The 19441-nt window shown below is 51.9% G+C and overlaps 1 protein-coding gene and 1 pseudogene across 2 annotated transcripts in view; both read right to left on the bottom strand.

Moving 5' to 3' along the window:
* Window positions 1-3144: 3144 nt before the first annotated feature.
* LOC309824190 (serine/arginine-rich splicing factor 3-like) lies at window positions 3145-7921 on the bottom strand (annotated as a pseudogene). Its single transcript has 2 exons — window positions 7849-7921; window positions 3145-3961 (listed from the first exon to the last, which is right to left on the bottom strand). The product of its transcript is annotated as a serine/arginine-rich splicing factor 3-like (transcript).
* Window positions 7922-8102: 181 nt separating this feature from the next.
* Window positions 8103-19441, bottom strand: part of LOC309824465 (uncharacterized protein) — a 41587-nt gene continuing 30248 nt past the window's right edge. The window contains exons 7-15 of the mRNA XM_082657373.1: window positions 17632-17950; window positions 14843-14933; window positions 13607-13864; window positions 11407-12135; window positions 10791-10990; window positions 10187-10319; window positions 9206-9758; window positions 9028-9111; window positions 8103-8340 (exon numbers count right to left, since the gene is read on the bottom strand). Coding sequence (XP_082513499.1) covers window positions 8298-8340; window positions 9028-9111; window positions 9206-9570 — 492 coding nt within the window. The 5' untranslated portion in view covers window positions 9571-9758; window positions 10187-10319; window positions 10791-10990; ... (2 more) ...; window positions 14843-14933; window positions 17632-17950 and the 3' untranslated portion in view covers window positions 8103-8297. The remainder of the gene's footprint in view (window positions 8341-9027; window positions 9112-9205; window positions 9759-10186; window positions 10320-10790; window positions 10991-11406; window positions 12136-13606; window positions 13865-14842; window positions 14934-17631; window positions 17951-19441) is intronic.

Below are 19441 nucleotides of genomic sequence, written 5' to 3'. Positions count from 1 at the left end.
GAGAAGGTGTGATTTGTTACATGGGGATGATGTCTCGGGGACCACTGCAGGGCATGGGAGGTGGGAGAGGAAGGGGCAGTTCTAAATGCAGGCTCTGACGGGACTGGGGCAGAACTTGCCCTAAGCCAGGCTGGTTGCTTCAACACAGCTGCTTCAACACAGCTCCTCACCCAGGGCCATCCTGCTTCCGTCTCACCCAGTTCTTCGGTGATGTCTGGGGAAAATCTGTGGTTGTCACAACTGGGGGGGAAGGGGCCCCTGGAATCAAATGGGTGGGGACAGGGATGCTGCTGAACCCCACACAGTGCCCAGGAGGGGCCCCCAGCAGAGAATGACCCGCCCCAAATAACCCCAGTGCCATGGGGGAGACCCTGCACTAATATTATTCAGACCCGCTGGTGCCCCTAGATTCCTGCACAGGCTGGGACTCTAACCGGGTCACCTCTGTATCCCGAGGTGACCTAGAGTGGGGCAGCCAGGAGGGCTGAGTATCAGGGATGAAATGACAAATCTCCGTGCCCACTCTCCCCGCCGCAACCCAGGGTCGATGGCCTCTATCTCCTCCCTGTGCAGGTAGCTTTTCCCTGAGCCATTTCTTCTTGTCAAGGTCCCTGTCGCAGGTTGTGTTCCCCGAAGATGACGTTGAGAGCAAGCAGTGGAGTGCAGGTGGTTGATGTGAGACGTGCAGAGAACAGATACAGCTGCCATAGGGTCCCGCAATTCCACTCCTGGGCATAGATCTGGAGAAAACTCTAATTCAAAAATATACATACACCCCTGGGATTTCCCTGGTGGTCTAGTGGTTAAGACTCTGTGCTTCCGGTGCAGGGAGCATGGGTTCCATCTCTGGCCAGGGAACTAAGATCCCACATGCTGTGTGACAAAAAAATAAAGAAAGAGAGAAAGAAAGAAAAAGAAAGAAAGAAAAGAAAGAAAAAGAAAGAAAGAAAGAAAGAAAGAAAGAAAGAAAGAAAGAAAGAAAAAGAAAGAAAGAAAAAGAAAGAAAGAAAAAGAAAGGAAAGAAAGAAAAGAAAGAAAGAAAGAAAGAAAGAAAAGATACATGCACCCCAATGTTCATTGCATCACTATTTATAATAGGCAAGATGTGGAAGCTACCTAAATGTCCACTGATGGATGAATGGATAAAGAAGATGTGGTACATATATACAATGGAATATATTCAGCCATAAAAAGAATGAAATAATGCTATTTGCAGCAACGTCGTGGATGGACCTAGAGATCATCATACTAAGTGAAGTAAGTCAGCAGGGAAAGACACATATATGATCTCTCTTATATGTGAAATCCAAAATACGACACAAATGAACTTGTCTACGAAACAAAAACAGACTCACAGACATAGAGAACAGACTTGTGGTTGCCAAGGGGGAGAAAGAGGGAGGGAGGGTTGGATTGGGAGTTTGGGGTTAGCAGAGGCAAACTATTAAATATAGGATGGATAAGCTACAAGGTCCTACTGTCTAGCACAGGGAACTATATTCAATATCCTGTGATAAGCCATAATGGAAAAGAAAAAGAGTTTTATTTATAGGTTCCATCCCTAACTGAGCTGGCCCATCCCCTCCCATGGTTCTAAGTGCAGCCCGAGGCTGCAGACTTCCCACCGTGGTCTTCAGCTCCAGAGCAAGCCACCTGCAAACCAGCCGCATCTTCCCAGGGGCTGGCAACTCTCCTTTGCTACTGATTCCAAGACACATCCAGATAGCACAAATGTGACCATGAAAACAAACTCAGGCATGTTCAAATCAGGGAAATAACATTCTTATCTCTGTTTAGTAGTTGCTTAATTTTAGAATAGCTTAGAGTTACAAAAAAGTTGCAAAGATCTGTACAGAGTGTACAGAGTGCTGTGGACCCCCGACCCAGTACCCCTATTTCCAACACGTTAGTACTTTAGTACGTTAGTACGACATGCTTATCCAACTAAGGAACCGAGATGGATACGTTATTATTAACTAAAGTCCGCACTTTACTAGAATTTCCCTAGCTTTCCCCTAACATCCTTTTTCTGTCCCAGTCTCCTCTGGGCTGTGACATTTCTCAGACATCCCTGGGTTTTAATACCTTGAAAGTTTTGAGGAGGACTGGTCAGGTATTTTGTCCCTCAATTTGTTTGTCTGTTGGTTTTCTGATGTTTTTCTTATGGTTGGGCTGGAGTTACGGGGTTTGGGGCGGAAGATCCAGACACAGATAAAAATGTCATTCTCCTCAGGTCACATCATCAAGGATACACACCATCAAGGATACACACATCAAGGATACACCCCATCAACGGGACTTGTGACAAACAATTTTACCCTTGATCACCTGGCCGGTATCGTCTTTTTTTTTTTTTTTGCTGCGTTGGGTCTTCATTGCTGCACACGGGCTTTCTCTAGTTGCGGCGAGCAGGGGCTCCTCTTTGTTGCGGGCACGTGCTTCTCATTACAGTGGCTTCTTTTGTTTCGGAGCACGGGCTCTAGCTGTGCGGGCTTCTGTAGTTGTGGCATGGCGGCTCAGTAGTTGTGGCTCCCAGGATCTAGAGCACAGGCTCAATAGTTGTGGCCCATGAGCTTAGTTGATCTGCGGCACAGGGGATCTTCCCGGACCAGGGCTCGGACCCGTGTCCCCTGCATTGGCAGGTGGATCCTTTTTTTTTTCTTTGTTCCTTTTGGAACCAAAACTTTAATCCCAAGGAGTCTCACAAAACATATTACGAATGACAGCATGAAAAAAAATTGCACAGTAACTCAAAGTTCAGCTCTACAATATACTCTTCATCTGGCAAGACATTGGTATCTTGATCATCTCAACTTCCAAAAAACATTACAAAGAGCTATGTATTCATGTACGGCAATCACAGAGGGGACTTATGACCTAACTCAAAGGGAAACTAACTTCCTTGAAACTTCTTAGATTCTAAACTCACTGGACAACCTCTTGTCCAGTGTGAAGACTAGTGGAATTCTTAAACCTCTAATCTAGGGTAAGGGTGCGGCTTTCATTTCTACCTGCTGGCTTGTGTTCACAGCACCTTTTAAAGACTGCTTGCTTAACTACAGCTGCATACCATATCCCAGCTACAGAAAGTCTTTTCAATGTTTGCCAGTGTTGCTTCCATAATAATAAACATCACACTTTAGGTGGGCAGGAGTTAGAGTTTTATTCTCAGTCTAGGCAAGACCAAAAATTCAAAGCAAATTCAATTTTGCTTAAGAGAACATTGTAAAGAAACAATTCTGCATATTACATGCCTCATATGACCCATTTCAAACCATAGAGAATGACACCTTTATGTGTCACTGTCCCAAGAGACAAACAAATGTGAACAGCTAAAACATTTAAAAAGTGCATCAAGCTTCGGAAGTCTCAAACGAAACTTGAATTTTCTGTACATACTCCTGTCAAATGAAGTTATTTCCTGTGCACCACTCCTCTTGCAAAGTGGTCTGCTATTTCCTTTCATTTGACCTGGATCGGCTAGGAGACCTAGAGAAAGATCGGGACGGCTTGCGATTTCTCTCCTGGGACAGTGATCTCTCTCTTCTCCTATATCTACTAAAGGGACCTGCTCTGGCTGCGGGAGAAGCTTCTCCGTCTTGGACATCTGTGGTGAGGGGGAGGACTCCTCCTCCGATAATCATCTCGAGGGCGACGACCCCAAGAAGGAGGCGGCCACGATCTCGACTTCTCCTTTCCCCATTGGACAGGTCCACTCTTACTCGGCAGCCACAGAGTGTTCTCCCGTCTAGTTCTCAGACAGCATCCGCTGCATCTCGGGGATCTTCATTTTCAACAAGAGCGAAGCCGGGAGGGTTTTTAGCAACCCACACACTTCGGAGTGGTCCATAATATCCTAAAGCTCGTTCGAATTCACTCTTGTTACCACTGTTTCCAAGATTCCTTACATAAACGTTACAGTCCAACGGACAGGAATCCCCATGCAAGACCCTCCTGGCTCCTGGGTTTCATGGGCCACAGGGTGATCCCGGGCCTCTAGAATCTCGCAGCTGAATCGGCTCGCACAAGCTGTCCTGTGGGGATGCTTTTCCCCCTATGTGTCCAGCCCGGGGCCCTGCTGTCTAGGCCCGACCTCCAGGGTGACAGGGTGAACCCCAGGTCCCTGGAGCAAACACTCAAGAGCCCTGGTGACCAGACTCAGGGGGCTGGGGCGGCAGCTGGACATGTGTGGCCACCCTGGTGGTGTTTCGCCCCATCTGCAGTTCCAGTTCCAGCTGAGAAAGAGCCTCGCTGTGTTATTTTCTCCTGGTTGTGTAAGGATCCCCGGTGTCATTTGACAGAAATGTACATGGTGTGTTCTTTCTCTCTTTTCTCCCTGCTTCCTCTCGTCCCTCTCCCCCTCCCTCTCTCCCTCTCCCTCTGTCCCCCTCTCTCTCTCTCTTCCCTCTCCCTCTTTCCTCTGCGTCACTCTCTTTCCCTCTCTCCCTCCCCCCCTCCCTCTCCCCCCTCCCCGTCCCTCTCCCCGACCCTCTCCCAACTCCCTCTCCACCTCCGTCTCCCCCTCGCTCTCCCACATCCCTCTCCCTCTCCCCTCCCCCTCCCTCTACCTCCTCTGTCTCCCCCGTCTCTCTCCCGCCTCCCCCGTCCCTCTTCCCTGTCCCTCTCTCCCTTCCTCTCTCCCTGTCCCTGTTTCCCTGTTCCGCACGCCCTCCCTCTACCTCTTTCCCTCTCCCTGTCCCTCCACCTCCTTCCCTCTCTGGAGAGGGAAGGAGGTGGAGGGACAGGGAGAGAGAGCAGGAGGGGGGGAGAGAGAGAGAGAGGGAGGAGAGGGAGAGAGGGATAGAGGGAAGGAGCGAAAGACGTCTCTCCCTCCCTCTATCCCTCCCTCCCTTTATCCCTCTCTCCCACCCTCCCTCTATCCCTCTCTCCCTCCCTCCCTCTATCCCTCTCTCCCTCCCTCTCCCTCTCTCCCTCTCCCTCCCTCTATCCCTCTCCCTCCCTCCTTCTCCTCCCTCTCCCTCTCCCTCCAACTCTCCCGCTCCCTCCATCTCTCCATCTCCCTCACTCCCTCCCAGAGACGGAGAGATGGAAAGGCAGAGACAAGGGAGAGGGAGAGAGGGAGAGGGAGAGATGGAGGGAGAGGGAGGGAGAGGAAGAGAGGGAGAGAGATATGGAGAGGAGAGGGAGAGAGGGGGGGGAGAGGGAGAGGGAAAGAGGTCTCTTCCTCCCTCCCTCTCCCTCTGTCCTCCTTCTCTCCCTCTCCCTCCCTCTCTCCCTGTCCCTGTTTCCCTGTTCCGCTCTCCCTCTCCCTCTTTCCCTCTCCCTCTCCCTCCACCTCCTTCCCTCTCCAGAGACGGAAGGAGGTGGAGGGAGAGGGAGAGGGAAAGAGGGAGAGGGAGAGCAGGAGAGGGAGGGGGGAGAGGGAGGGAGAGGGGGGAAGGGAGAGAGGGATAGAGGGAGGGAGCGAAGATGTCTCTCCCTCTCTCCCTCCCTCTCTCCTTCTTCTCCCTCTCCCTCTTCCACCAACTCTCCCTCTCCCTCCATGTCTCCATCTCCCTCACTCCTTCCCAGAGACGGAGAGATGGAGAGGCAGAGACGAGGGAGAGAGGGAGAGGGAGAGATGGAGGGAGACGGAGGGAGAGGAAGAGAGGGAGAGAGATATGGAGAGGAGGGGGGGGGAGAGGGAGAGGGAAAGAGGTCTCTTCCTCCCTCCCTCTCCCTCTGTCCTCCTTCTCTCCCTCTCCCTCCCTCTCTCCCTGTCCCTGTTTCCCTGTTCCGCTCTCCCTCTCCCTCTTTCCCTCTCCCTCTCCCTCCACCTCCTTCCCTCTCCAGAGACGGAAGAAGGTGGAGGGAGAGGGAAAGGGAAAGAGGGAGAGGGAGAGCACAAGAGGGAGGGAGGAGAGGGAGGGAGAGGGGGGAAAGGGAGAGAGGGATAGAGGGAGGGAGCGAAGATGTCTCTCCCTCTCTCCCTCCCTCTCTCCTTCTCCTCCCTCTCCCTCTTCCACCAACTCTCCCTCTCCCTCCATGTCTCCATCTCCCTCACTCCTTCCCACATAGGGAGAGATGGAGGGAGAGGCAGAGATAAGGGAGAGGGAGAGAGGGAGAGGGAGAGATGGAGGGAGAGGGAGAGAGGATGAGAGAGAGAGGGACGGGGGGGGGGGAGAGAGAGAGAGAGAGAGAGAGAGAGAGAGAGAGAGAGAGAGAGGGAGACTGGGAGAGGGAATATGGTCTCTTCTTCCCTCCCTCTCCCTCTCTCCTCCGACTCTCCCTCTCTCACCCTCCCTCCGTCTCCCCCTCTCCTTCCCTCGCCCTTTCCCTTCCTCTCTCCCTCTTCCTCCCTCTGTCACTCCCTCTCCCTCCATCTCTCCCTCACCCTCACTCCCTCTCAGGGAGGGAGAGATGGAGGGAGAGGCAGAGACAAGGGAGAGGGAGAGAGGGAGAGGGAGATCAGAACAGGGAAACAGGGACAGGGAGAGAGAGAGGGAGAGGGAGAGAGGGAGAGAAGGAGGAGAGAGGGAGAGGGAGGGAGGAAGAGACCTCTTTCTCTCTCCCTCTCTCCCTCTCCCTCTCCCTCCCTCTACCTCTTCCTCCCTCTCCCTCTCCCTCCATCTCTCCCTCTCCCTCTCTCCCTCTGCCTTATCTCTGCCTCTCTGGGAGGGAGTGAGGGAGATGGAGAGACGGAGGGAGAAGGAGAGTTGGAGCGAGAGGGAGAGGGAGGAGAAGGAGGGAGGGAGAGGGAGAGAGGGAGGGAGAGACATCTTTTGCTCCCTCCATCACTCTCTCCCACTCCCCCCTCTCCCTCTCCCCCCTCTCTCTCCCTCTCCCCCCTCCCTCTCCATCTCTCTCTCCCTCTCCCCCTCCCTCTCCATCTCTCTCCCTCTCCCCCCTCCCTCTCCATCTCTCTCTCCCTCTCCCCCCTCCCTCTCCATCTCTCTCTCCCTCTCCCCCCTCCCTCTCCATCTCTCTCTCCCTCTCCCTCCACCTCCTTCCCTCTCCAGAGAGGGAAGGAGGTTGAGGGAGAGGGAGAGGGAAAGAGGTAGAGCCAGAGCGTGCGGAACAGGGAAGCAGGGACAGGAAGAGAGGAAGGGAGAGAGGGAGGAGAGAGGGAGAGGGAAAGGGGGAGAGGGAGAGGGGGAGGGAAAGAGGGAGAGAGAGAGAGGGACAGGGAGAGAGGGAGGGAGAGAGGCAGGGGGAGAGATGGAGGGAGAGGGAGAGGCAGCGAGGTAGAGGGAGAGAGGGAGAAAGGGAGAGAGAGAGGGAGAGCGGTAGAAGTGCTGAGGAGGGGGGCTCCCTCCCCCTCCCACTCCCATCCTCTCCCTACTGCTTTCTCTTTTCTCTGCTTCAACAAACACCAGGCGCCTTTTAGATCAGCCCTGAAGTCAACGTTGATGCTTGGACAGCCTGACCTCCCCGCTGACTTCCAGCCCAGGACCACCGCTGGGAGATGAAGTCTGCGGGGCCCTGGGCGCAGGCTGCACAGACACCTCCCCTGATGCCCAATCTCTCCCCGTTTACGAGGCAGCCGACACTCCCCTCCCTGACTCCCCAAGATCTGGGGCCTTTTTAGTATGTGTCGATAATGCCATTGAGCTACTATCTAACTCTTCCACGAGGACCCATCTCCCAAAATGCAGTGGTTTTCAGCCTTGGCTGCACTAGAGAACCCCCAGGGAAGGGAGAGACGTCTCTCCCTCCCTCTCTCTTTCTCTCCCTCTGTACTTCTGTCTACCTCTCTCCCTCTCCCTCTCCCTCTGGGGTGATGCCCGATGAGCTCAGAATCGCAGATGGCCCCCCCATCCCCTCTCTGTGGCTTGCATGGGGGATGCACCTTCTCACCGTGGCCCAGGCATGGCCTTGACAGTCAGACATCGGGTCCTGCGTGGACACTTGTGTTTGTTCCATAGCGCAGGTGGCTGCAGTCTGTGCTTCTGTAGATGGGGGCTGTGCGTGAGCCCTTCATCTTCCCCGCAGACACCACTGGTGCTCGCTCGGCCTCGCGGGTGATGCGGGGGGCACGGGGGACAGTCTTGTGTCCCCACCTTCTTGGGCTACAGACAGGCCACGCTGGTCCCGTGGTGACTGGGGGCTCCCAGGAGAACCCCACTGCAGACCGGAGAGGTGGCCCCAGAGAAGGTGGCGTACGCCTGGGGCTGGGCCTCATCAGTGAGCCACGGGCCACCTGCAGCAACAGCTGTCTCACCGTCCAGGGGCTGGGTGTTCGGGCGCCATGGGGTTGAGCCACTGTCTGCACGGCAGCCGTGTTTGTCTTGTTGAGCCCGGGGAGGCCCCTTGGTGGCTCCTGGAAAGACTGGCCGCATTTCTTCCTGCCCTTGGCCTTAGAGCCCATCACGTTCATGCCGTTTCTGGTTCCAAAAGGACCTGTGTTAATAAAGACCATGTGTTAGGACAGCACCAAAGTGTCTAGAAATCCGGGCCAGGAGGAGGAGGGAGGGGGATTGGCTGTGCCCGCCAGTGGCCTGGGAGCCCTGCCCGCCTGCAGAGACCTGGCCCGGGGCCCGCGGGGAGGCCGTGGCCCTCGGTCCCCAGCGCCTTCCGTCTCTGGGTTCCAGGAGAACTGCGTGATCCTCAGGGAGCTGGTGAGGCTGCAGGCCCTGAAGTCCCGCCTGCTGGGGTTCCGCACGCATGCTGACTCCGTGCTGGAGATGAACATGGACAAGACCAGCCAGGTGGTGGCCACTGTCCTAGGTAACACCGCCTCCCCCTGAGTCCCAGTGGGGACGGGGTCAGGCGGACCTTGACCGGAGACCCCACTGTGTCAGCCCTTGGGGGTCACCTTCCCAGACCCTTCATTCTGCCTCGAGGGGCGCGGGGTCGGGGGTGGCTGGGGGGCCGCCCCAGGGACGTAGCCGCGCCTCTCCCCTCCGCCCGCAGGTGAGCTGGCCCAGAAGCTGAAGCCCCTCGGGGAGCAGGAGCAGCCGTGATCCTGGAGCTAAAGAAGGCCGAGTGCCAGAGGCGGGGCCTGCACTTTGAGGGTCCCATCAACGCCTGGGACCTGCGCTACTACATGAACCGGGGGAGGAGACGCGCTACCACGTGAACCAGTACCTGCTCAATGAGGCTTTCCCCATGCAGGCGCTCACACGCGGGCTGCTGGGCATCTCCCAGGAGCTGCTGGGGCTGACCTTCGACCTGGAGGAGGGCACCAGCATGTGTCACGAAGACGTGAGGCTCTAAACGGTCTGGGACGCGGCCTCGGGCAAGGTCATCCATCGGCAAGTTCTACCTGATCTCTATCCTCGGTGCGTGTGTGGGGGAACCTGTCGGCCGTGGGCCGGGGCTCCTCTGTGGAAGCGGGGCCCCATCCACGTCCCTCCGCAGGGTGGGGAAGTCCGGGCACGCGGCCTGCTTCGGCCTGCAGCCGGGCTGCCTACAGCACGATGGGAGCTGCCAGATCGCCATCGCGGCCATGGTGGCCAACTTCACCAAGCCTACGCCCAACCTGCCCTCCCTGCTGCAGCATGATGAGCGGGAGACCAACTTCCACGACGTCGGGCACGCGATGCACCAGCTCCGCTCCCAGGCGCAGGGCTGCAGGCAGGGGGCGGGGAGGGCCCGGGCGTGCGTGGTCCTCAGGCAGGCCCTCGCCATGGGATTCTTCCACTGACATCACCCCGCACGTGGTGACGCCCTCGGTGTCAGCTTCCATCATCAGACCCCAGGCACTGGGCGCATAAATAACGGAAATGGATGTCCTCGAGGCTCTAGAGGCTGGAAGACCCAGATCAAGGAGTCAGGGCTGGTTCCCTGCATGTTAAATACATGCACTCAAGAGTTGCCTTGGAAAAAGACAAAAGAAAAGAAAGGAATGTTGCCTGCAAGTCTGCTGACAGCCGGTGATGAGAACCAGAGGGAAGGCTCTGGGGCCGGGGGCGCAGTGCCCTGTGAGCTCGGGGGCTGCTGCCAGTCTCCGTGGAGGCTCAGCAAGTCCCCGTGACTTCCCCACGTGGGGGGCGCCAGCTGAGCGTCTGGGCCCAGGACCCACTGCTCGTTCAGTCTTCCTGTGGTCAGCCCTTCATCCTGAGCGCGATGCTCTCACAGGCTGCACCGGGGCATGTGGGGACAGTTTACTGAGCTGTACAGACGTCACTACTGCTTTGGACCATTTCCGTCACCCCGAAAATGTCCCTCACGCCCTTAGCTATCACTCCGTCCCCTCGCCAGCCCCTGACAACCAGGAACCCACTCGCTGACTCTGTGGATCTACCTGCTCTGGACGTTTCTCCTCAGTGGGGTCACGCCCTGTGTGTCCTTCTGTGTATGACTTCTCTCGCTGAGCATCGTGTTCTCGGGGTGTATCGACGCGGCAGCGAGCGTCAGGGCTTCACCGCGTTGCGTGGCTGAGGGACGTAAAGACGACAAGAGAAAAGAAAAGAACGTTGCATGCAAGTCTGGTGACAGCCGGTGACGAGAACCAGAGGGAAGGCTCTGGGGCCGGGGGCGCCGTGCCCTGGGAGGCCCTGGCGCTGCTGCCAGTCTTGGTGGGGCACGGGCAGCACCGTCCCTCAGGAGCTGCTGGACAAGCTCATCAAGTCCCAGGAGGCCAACCCAGATGCGGCCGGACCGAGGGAAGGGAAGGGGGCTTCCGGTCTGCCCGGCTGGAAAGCGCGGCCTGGACACGGTGCCAGCCCCCCGTCTCCTTCCTCCCGCCCCCCAGGCCTCTTCAACCTGTGCCAGATCGTCCTGGCCAAGGTGGTTCAGGCCCTGCACACGCAGACGCCCGCGGACCCGGCCCAGGAGAATGCCCGCCTCTGCCAGGAGATCCTGGGGTTCCCAGCCATGCCAGGTAGCCAAGCGCGCACCGGGCTCACCTCAGCGGTCGGTTGGCGGCTACTGCCCAGGTCAAGAGGATCGTCTGGTGGTGTGTGAATGGGGACCGACTGACGGGCTCCGGCCGAGGCCCGCTGACCTCTGGCCTCTTCCTGCCACGGTTCCTTGGCTGGTCCCTCCAGCTGTGGCCCGCGGAGTCCGAGGGTGGGGTGGGAGGCTCTGCACATGCTTTCTAGAGAGCCTGGAAGAGGCAGGAGAGGGCTTCATACCCCGAACAGAAGGCATCGACGAGGTCTGCCCGTGCGTGTCGGTGCGGACACGCGGTTCACTCCCTCGTGAGCGCTTTAACCAGCGATCTCCCCGTGGTGGAGCGCGAGCCCCGACTCATCTCTCGCAGCCTCGGCAGCTGACCTTGTAAGAGGCTTAGGAGTGAACCCTCGTGAGCTTCAGCAGAAAGTCGGCAAAGATTTATTTGTGTCCCTCCACTGAACTGCCAGCAAGGTCCCCGTTTTCTACAAGTGTTGGGCCAATACTCTCTCTAGTGGCAGGGGACTCAGACAAGGCTGCTTTGGGGCCCCCACCCCCGCTCTGGGGCAGGGGCACTGAGCGGCCAGGGAGCCGGGCAGGAGCCCCTCCGCGTGTGTCCCAGTGACCCACCTGCCTGCGACCTTCGGCCGCCTGGCAGGAAGCTACGACGCCCAGTCCTGTGGCCAGTCATTCCTGCAAGAAACACTGGAACCAGTTTCTGCCAACCCGCCAAAGAAAAACGACTTCAAAGGCAACGTGGTGTCACAGGAAGGGCTTGTTTCTGTGTTTCTTTGTTTTTAGTTCATTAGGCCTCACTTAAAATTCTGATTCCACAATGCACTTGCTTTGGGATCTTGAACAACACTCATAACCTCTGCAAGTTTCAGTAGAGTAAGTTTATGTGATTACCTTCATCTGTAATATCCCTGTGTTGCAATCTTAATTAATTCAGATTAATTCATCTTAATCTTAATCTCAAGTTCAGATCAAAGACTCGTTCCTCTGTGACTTCTCCTCTGAACTGATTCAAAAGCCTCCTCTCCCGTCCTCATTTGGCTTCGCTTCTCTTCTGGAATCTCATAAGAACTTCTATGACCTCTCTGGTTTTTTGTTGTTGCTGTTGTCTGTTGGTTTGGGTTTTAATTGAAATATAGTTGATTTTCAATGTCGTGTCCGTTTCAGGTGTACAGCACAGTGATTCCGTTTTCAGATTCTTTTCCCTTATAAGTTATTACAAAATATTGAGTACAGTTCCCTGTGCCATAGAGGAGATCCTTGTTGTATCAACTCTATGCCTTCTTTGAATGACCGTAGCACTTTGTTGTCTGTATCATTTTTATGTCTGTTGTGGCTTTGTGACTGAAAATGAAAATTTTCTATTTGTTCATGTCCTGGCCCTTCCTTAGAAATGTGTTCATTTACCTATTTCATATTTATTGACTACATCTTAGACACCGTGTTAGCTGCTTGTTCTAGATGTTAGTAAAACATAGACCTTCCTGCTCAAAGGGTCACAGTATTTGTGGGAAAACAAACAAACAACTTACGTCTCAAATAGCTTTGTACTTCCCAAAGAGAGCACACCTCGTAGGTACAATAAATGTATGTATTATACATAAATGTATAAATAGTTAATGGCATTAAAAACTTGAGATAACTGCTTTTCTATTCTGAGGAAATGATGATAATATTTCACCAGGAGCTCAACACCACTCTGAGAATGAGGGCTTAAGCCCCGACCTGGCTCACTGCATCGCTTTCTTATATGAAAATAGACAAGTCTGTACATGCTCTCTACAAAAAGGCTTATCTGGCATGAATTTCAGATAGCAAGAAGAAAAATTCAAGAGGTTCAGAGAAGCATCCAGAAGCTCAGGTGATTGTCTGGCACTAATACAACTTGCTTGACAGGAAAAGAGAGCTGTAAATCTCACAAAATTAGATGATCTTCTAAGAATTTCAAAACCGCCTGCTAGTAATTAGAAATCCTAGAAGAACCGCTTCTTTTAAAGCATACTGATAATATGCTTTACAGCTTAATATTCAGAAGCCTATGTTTTGGCTAAGTGAGCTTCAGGAATGAAGGAAACTTGTGGTTCAGTTCCATCTACTCTGGAACCTCTGGTCAAAACACCTACTTCTGTGCTCAGCCACCTTATCATCTGTAAAATGGAGGCAACTCTAAGAAAACATAGTTACAGAGATGTTGCACAGTTTCCTGTGTCACTGTCTTCATTTGTTTCAGAAAACCAATAACGTCTAAGCTACTACTGCAAAGAGTGCAGTGTTACTTGGGGTCATCTAGTGCAGCTCTGTCAAAGTAAAGAAAAGCAAAGGGGCCTAGAATAACTATAATTTTCCCAAGAGGACACTATTATTTTATGGCAAATCTGAGTCAGGAACCCTGATCTCTTTGATGCCATTCCATTGTTCTCTCGTTGGGTTCTCAGCAACCCAGAGAAAGAAAGAGAAATAAAACTCCTATGTGCTGTGTCACTGGTACAGGACGTGGCAAGATTGGAATTGGAGAACTACATATTAACAGGTATTTGGGAAATTCTTCAAACTAATTAAGATATATACCAGGTACATAAAAAACAGTTATGTTTTCCCAAGATGATTCTGTGGAATGAACAGAACTGGTAACTGAAGGTGCCTGTGTGCTGCAGTTCCAAACAGGACGGGTGAATGCTTGTTTTCTGGCACCTTTAAGACTCCACCCCAATATACACATTAAAATAAAATTAACATTTCAACTGGGTCATATTTAATTCTGCATGCTCTTGTAAGTCAGCAAAATAGTCCATATATCATTTAAGTTGTCACTCACTTTCTTTTCTTTTCTTTTCTTTTTTTTGCGGTACACGGGCCTCTCACTGCTGTGGCCTCTCCCGTTGCGGAGCACAGGCTCCGGACGCGCAGGCTCAGCGGCCATGGCTCACGGGCCTAGCCGCTCCGCGGCATGTGGGATCTTCCCGGACCGGGGCACGAACCCGTATCCCCTGCATCGGCAGGCGGACTCTCAACCACTGAGCCACCGGGGAAGCCCGTCACTCACTTTTTAACTTGAGTTTTAATTTCTGAAAGTCTTTCCAAACACAAAACAGAGGTGGGAAAATGGTATATGGGAAGCTGCAGAGATGAAATAAGCTTACTGCATTCGGCATAAAGATGAATACCCAAACAACTTCTGCATAGCTGGAAGTGTCCAAATCTACTATCTTCGTTTTGTAGTCAAGGCTTCCGGAAAAATATGCTAACCGATTCCTAATTACCCAAATGCCCCATATCTGTTTCAGTAAGTATCATTATATATTATGGAAATTTTTCTCAGTGACAGAGAAAGACATCCTGGCCGAGCATCCCCCTGCCCATGACACACAGATGATGGGTCTCAAGCTACCTTGAAGGTGTTGGAGCCCACTTTATCCATTACTAATATTAATGGAGGACAAAACTTCATATTCTGTTTGCTCTGTGTTTGTTAAATCACTTCTTCCCCTCATTAAGAGGGATGACACATAATTGAGTCTGTAGTGTGTGTATCACTGGAAACTGAACATATTTTTGTTGGTTTTATTAACGTCATAGGTTTCTAGGGGGGGTCTACTAAATAACTAAGGCTAGTTTCACAGTTACAAATAAATTACGATGTAATTTTGAATAACGTAAGCTCATCGTAAAGGAAGGATACTGAGAGTTGCTACTACCCCTTCCTTGAGGGGCTCTTGTAAAGCACTAAATCAAGTAACAGAGGTTTATATGCATGCATATATTTTCAATGATATTTGAACACACTTGAAAAGAACTCTACGGAATGCATTATAAAACCTCGATGCTGTGTGTCCCTAGTTCCCGGCTCTCTCGTTCAAACTATTTAAATGAACAAAATGTTATCTATTAGGATAGCTATCAGAGTACTCCAAATACTACTTCTTGCAGTACCCTGGCCCAACCATTTGCCTTCCTCTTCCCATTAGTCCTTAATTCAGAAACCCCAGAGATTTGTTCAGTAATTTATGAACATATTTCTTCATTCAGCCAAGAAAACTGATGGATCCCTTACCAAATTTCAGGCACCCTTCTTCAGGATGTTTTCTAGGCATGTTCAGGAAACACAGCAGTGATTAACACAGATGAATATAGCCTCTCTCGAGCTGAGGGGAGAGACAAAAGTAAAGAAGCAAATATAAAATCATAAGTGTAAATACGTAAATAAAAATTGAATAAATGGGTAGAATAACTAGTATATCAGGTAAGTGCTGGAGAAAAACAGCAAGCAGGGAAGGCGGATGGAGATGGTTAGCTGGTAGGAGGAGGCTGCGATCGGAAACTAAGTGATCACTGAGGGCTTTCTGGGGAAGATAAAATTTACGAGGGAACCTAAGGTTGTGAGAGGGAGCAAGGTGCATATCTGGGAAGTGAATAGTACAAGCAGAGGGAACAGTCAGATGGAAAGGCAATGAGGCAAGAGTGGGCTTGGAGTATCCAAGGAGCAGAAAGGATGTCAGTGTGTGGAAAACAGAGGGCGCAAAGTGGAGAGGAGAAGGAAACAGTCAGAGAGGAAACAGAGGCCCAGATTTCTAGGGCTGTGGAGGCACTTTGAGGACTTTGCTTTTCCTGTGAAGAAGCCATTGAAGAGACTTGAGTGACATGATCTGACTTATGTTTTAACAGGATCTCTCTGGATGCCATGTTGATTAGAGACTGCAGGAGAATAAGGACAAGCCCCAGAAGACCAATAGTTGATTCAAATGTCAAGAAACATTTATGCCTTCACCCTTCAACTTCACAAATGATGCCATTTCCATTGAGCTATTGAAAAATATCATCTGGCTTTCAAAACAATAAACCAGAAGGCATTTTCTCACATAAGCAAGGTCACAAACAACTGTCAGCTAAAGGTGAAATAGCAACAAATCAAATAATAACAAAAACATTTTTTATAGATTTTAAAACCTTACAAAGCATTTTCTTGTCCATTATCTAAGTTAATCCTCAAATCAACGCCATGAGATAGTTATTATTTTCCCATTAGAAGTGACCGCATATTAAATCCTTAGTGATTGCTCAAGAAAAGCTGAAATCTTGAGTGTACATCTATTAATGCCAAGGTTGGGTTTTTTACCCATGGGAACATTGGATGCTAAAATCCACAGGGATTTTCAGCTCAAGATGGCAGACTAGGAAATATATTTACTTTCTGGTCCTCCTGAAACCATGTTTAAATAAAACTGCAGAAATACCAAAATTAATCAACCAATAAAAGCCAAGACATTGTGGAAGTCATCAACCACAGAAAGATTTCAACACATTTCGAGAAGGCAAACAATGAAATGGAGGGGCCATGAATAAAATAATGAAGAAAAGACTACCCTAAGTAGGGTCTGCACAAAGCCAGGCAGCTTTTGCTGAGCCCTGGTTATAGTAAAGGACAGAGGAAAGAAGAGGGGCTGAAAACAAGGAGACAAAAGTCATTTTAGGAAAAAACGTTCACTTAATGAGCTCCAGGGAACACTCAGCCTGCTGCCATACTCACTCATGGATTACAGTGGATTGTTGGTAAGCAAGACAAGAAAACAGGGAACCAACAAACAAAAATCAAGACACGGTTTCTTACTGAGCTCTTCTCAAATGAGATCAAGAAATTATGGTTCAATGCCATAGCTGTAAATCATTTCTGCTCCTGGAGAGGTTAGAAAGGGCTTATAATAGTTACCCTTTTTCTTCAGACAGGATTTAGGTCTGAGCAAAAGCTTTTGTGTCCTCCAACCTCAAAGTTTATTGGGGATGGAAGTCCAAATTTGCTTTGACATACCATAAAAAGAATCTCACGAGCAGAGGGTCAAACTACTTTTGGAATATATGAATTATGCCCAGTGTGATTTTAAATAGATTTTAAACAAAAATATATAAATTTTCACTGATCTATATGATTCTGGGTTCTGAAACTTCTACATGTTACATGCCTGATATATAACACACAATGTCAGTCCCAGGAGAGAGAAGACACTCCAATGAAGCAAGCCAAAGAAACAAGATTCGAACAAGGTAAAGTGATGTGTAGACCAAGACCAGGATTTTTCAGTTCTTTCCTGTCATGCTGTAGCTTCCAGCTCCTGAATAACAACACATGTTTCCCTTGTCCTAGACACACAAGAGTATGTCTCCTCTATGGGGCGTAAGAAGCTCTAGAGTTACATATGTGTAGTAAAGAGTGGACCCAGCCGGCATACTCACAATGACCAAATTGTGTTGATCGTACTTTATTTTAAACCAATACATCGCTCCATGCTGAAGTTGCAATCAATGATATATTTGCTTTCTAGACATGAATGAGATGCCTTACTGGATATACTCCAGGAAGGCCAGAGAAACTGGCTTCTAATCCATACAGAATAATTCATTGATGAATTCCTTTCAGGAGAGCCCCTGATTTATCTAGAATATAAGCCTTACATACCTGGATCCTTCAAACTAGACCAAAGGGACAAATCTAGGCTGCAAGCCTCAATCAGAAATGTGGGATGGTGCTATGCTGACAACTGGTGGTCCCTGACCTATCTTCTGAGATTAGAACCCAGTGTGGTGGATGACCAATTCACGCGTTGAACAAAAGAACACCTCCTACAGGGCAGTGTATGTGTTCATTACAGGTATGGCACTTAGGGCTAAAAGTAACACATGAAGCATATATGATAAGGAGGCACCAGAGTCCAGAGCACGAGCTCTGGAATCACACAGGCTTGCTTCGAATCCCGGCTAAGCCACTACCATCTGTATACCCTGAAGAACAGTCGAAGGTTTAAATGTTCTTTTACCAAATTTCGAAAAACAAGCGAAGAAAGAACCTACCTGCCAGGAAGGGACATCGTGGGGTGCAGCATCCAGTCGCATCAGGGCTCTGCATCCCCTGCTCAGAAACCTTCACCGCCTGGCTCATGGTGATGCTGGCAGCTCAGCAGCCCTGGAGAAGGCGCTCCTGTCTCCAGGGCTCGCGGACAAGCTGGGGAGGTCCACGGAGGTGGCGGGCCACAGCCTGGCAAACTCTGGGTGCCTCCTCCACTCAGCTCTGGGCAGGCTCTCGCCTCTGGGCCCCGTTGCGGGGAAGGGCTGGCCGATACATAGCCAGGGCTGAGGGGTCTGCAGAGCCGGTGCCCAGGCAGGGTGAGCTCTGGAGGAGAAGACTTCCACAGTCCCCAACAGTCTCCGCATGGTGGCCCATCCGGTGCCAAACACCTGCCACCCACAGCGACAAGTCCCAGCCGCTAGAAAGCCCACAAGGGGTCGGGCTCTTTGCCCTCGGGCCGGGTTTCTCCAGGGCCTGGGCTTGTGTGGGGCCCCCATACCACCCCCTGACCCGCCCTTGCTCTGTGACACGTACAGTGCAATGTCAACACCCAGGCTGAGCCGGCCAGTGTTCAGTGCGTGCTAGACCTTGAGAAGACTTAGCAGCTAGGGAGAAGCTCTCCCACTTTCACTCGCTTTTCTCAGATCAGGCAGGCAGCCCATCTCACCCCAAAGCTATGGACACCACACCTCCTTCCCAGGCTATCGTTTTCCGTTCTGCCCCTGTTGTCCCTTTCCATTCTGCCCCCCATTTCCCCAGCACCCCATTTACGGCTTCGGGTGTCATCGGTGCTGCAGCAGGCAGCACCTCTGACCCCGAAGCTATGGACACCACACCTCCTCCCCAGGCTATCGTTTTCCGTTCTGCCCCTGTTGTCCCTTTCCATTCTGCCCCCCTTTTCCCCAGCACCCCATTTACGGCTTCGGGTGTCATCGGTGCTGCAGCAGGCAGCACCTCTGACCCCGAAGCTATGGACACCACACCTTCCCAGGCTATCGTTTTCCGTTCTGCCCCTGTTGTCCCTTTCCATTCTGCCCCACTTTTCCCCAGCACCCCATTTACGGCTTCGGGTGTCATCGGTGCTGCACCAGGCAGCACCTCTGACCCCGAAGCTATGGACACCACACCTTCCCAGGCTATCGTTTTCCGTTCTGCCCCTGTTGTCCCTTTCCATTCTGCCCCCCTTTTCCCCAGCACCCCATTTACGGCTTCGGGTGTCATCGGTGCTGCAGCAGGCAGCACCTCTGACCCCGAAGCTATGGACACCACACCTCCTTCCCAGGCTATCGTTTTCCGTTCTGCCCCTGTTGTCCCTTTCCATTCTGCCCCTCATTTCCCCAGCACCCTATTTACGGCTTCGGGTGTCATCGGTGCTGCAGCAGGCAGCACCTCTGACCCCGAAGCTATGGACACCACACCTCCTTCCCAGGCTATCGTTTTCCGTTCTGCGCCTGTTGTCCCTTTCCATTCTGCCCCCCTTTTCCCCAGCACCCCATTTACGGCTTCGGGTGTCATCGGTGCTGCACCAGGCAGCACCTCTGACCCCGAAGCTATGGACACCACACCTCCTTCCCAGGCTATCGTTTTCCGTTCTGCCCCTGTTGTCCCTTTCCATTCTGCCCCCCTTTTCCCCAGCACCCCATTTACGGCTTCGGGTGTCATCGGTGCTGCAGCAGGCAGCACCTCTGACCCCGAAGCTATGGACACCACACCTCCTTCCCAGGCTATCGTTTTCCGTTCTGCCCCTGTTGTCCCTTTCCATTCTGCCCCCCATTTCCCCAGCACCCCATTTACGGCTTCGGGTGTCATCAGTGC

Source organism: Grampus griseus, assembly GCF_964374135.1.
Source record: "Grampus griseus genome assembly, chromosome: 6".
Lineage (NCBI taxonomy): Eukaryota > Metazoa > Chordata > Mammalia > Artiodactyla > Delphinidae > Grampus > Grampus griseus.
This window is presented reverse-complemented; position numbering and strand designations above follow the sequence as displayed.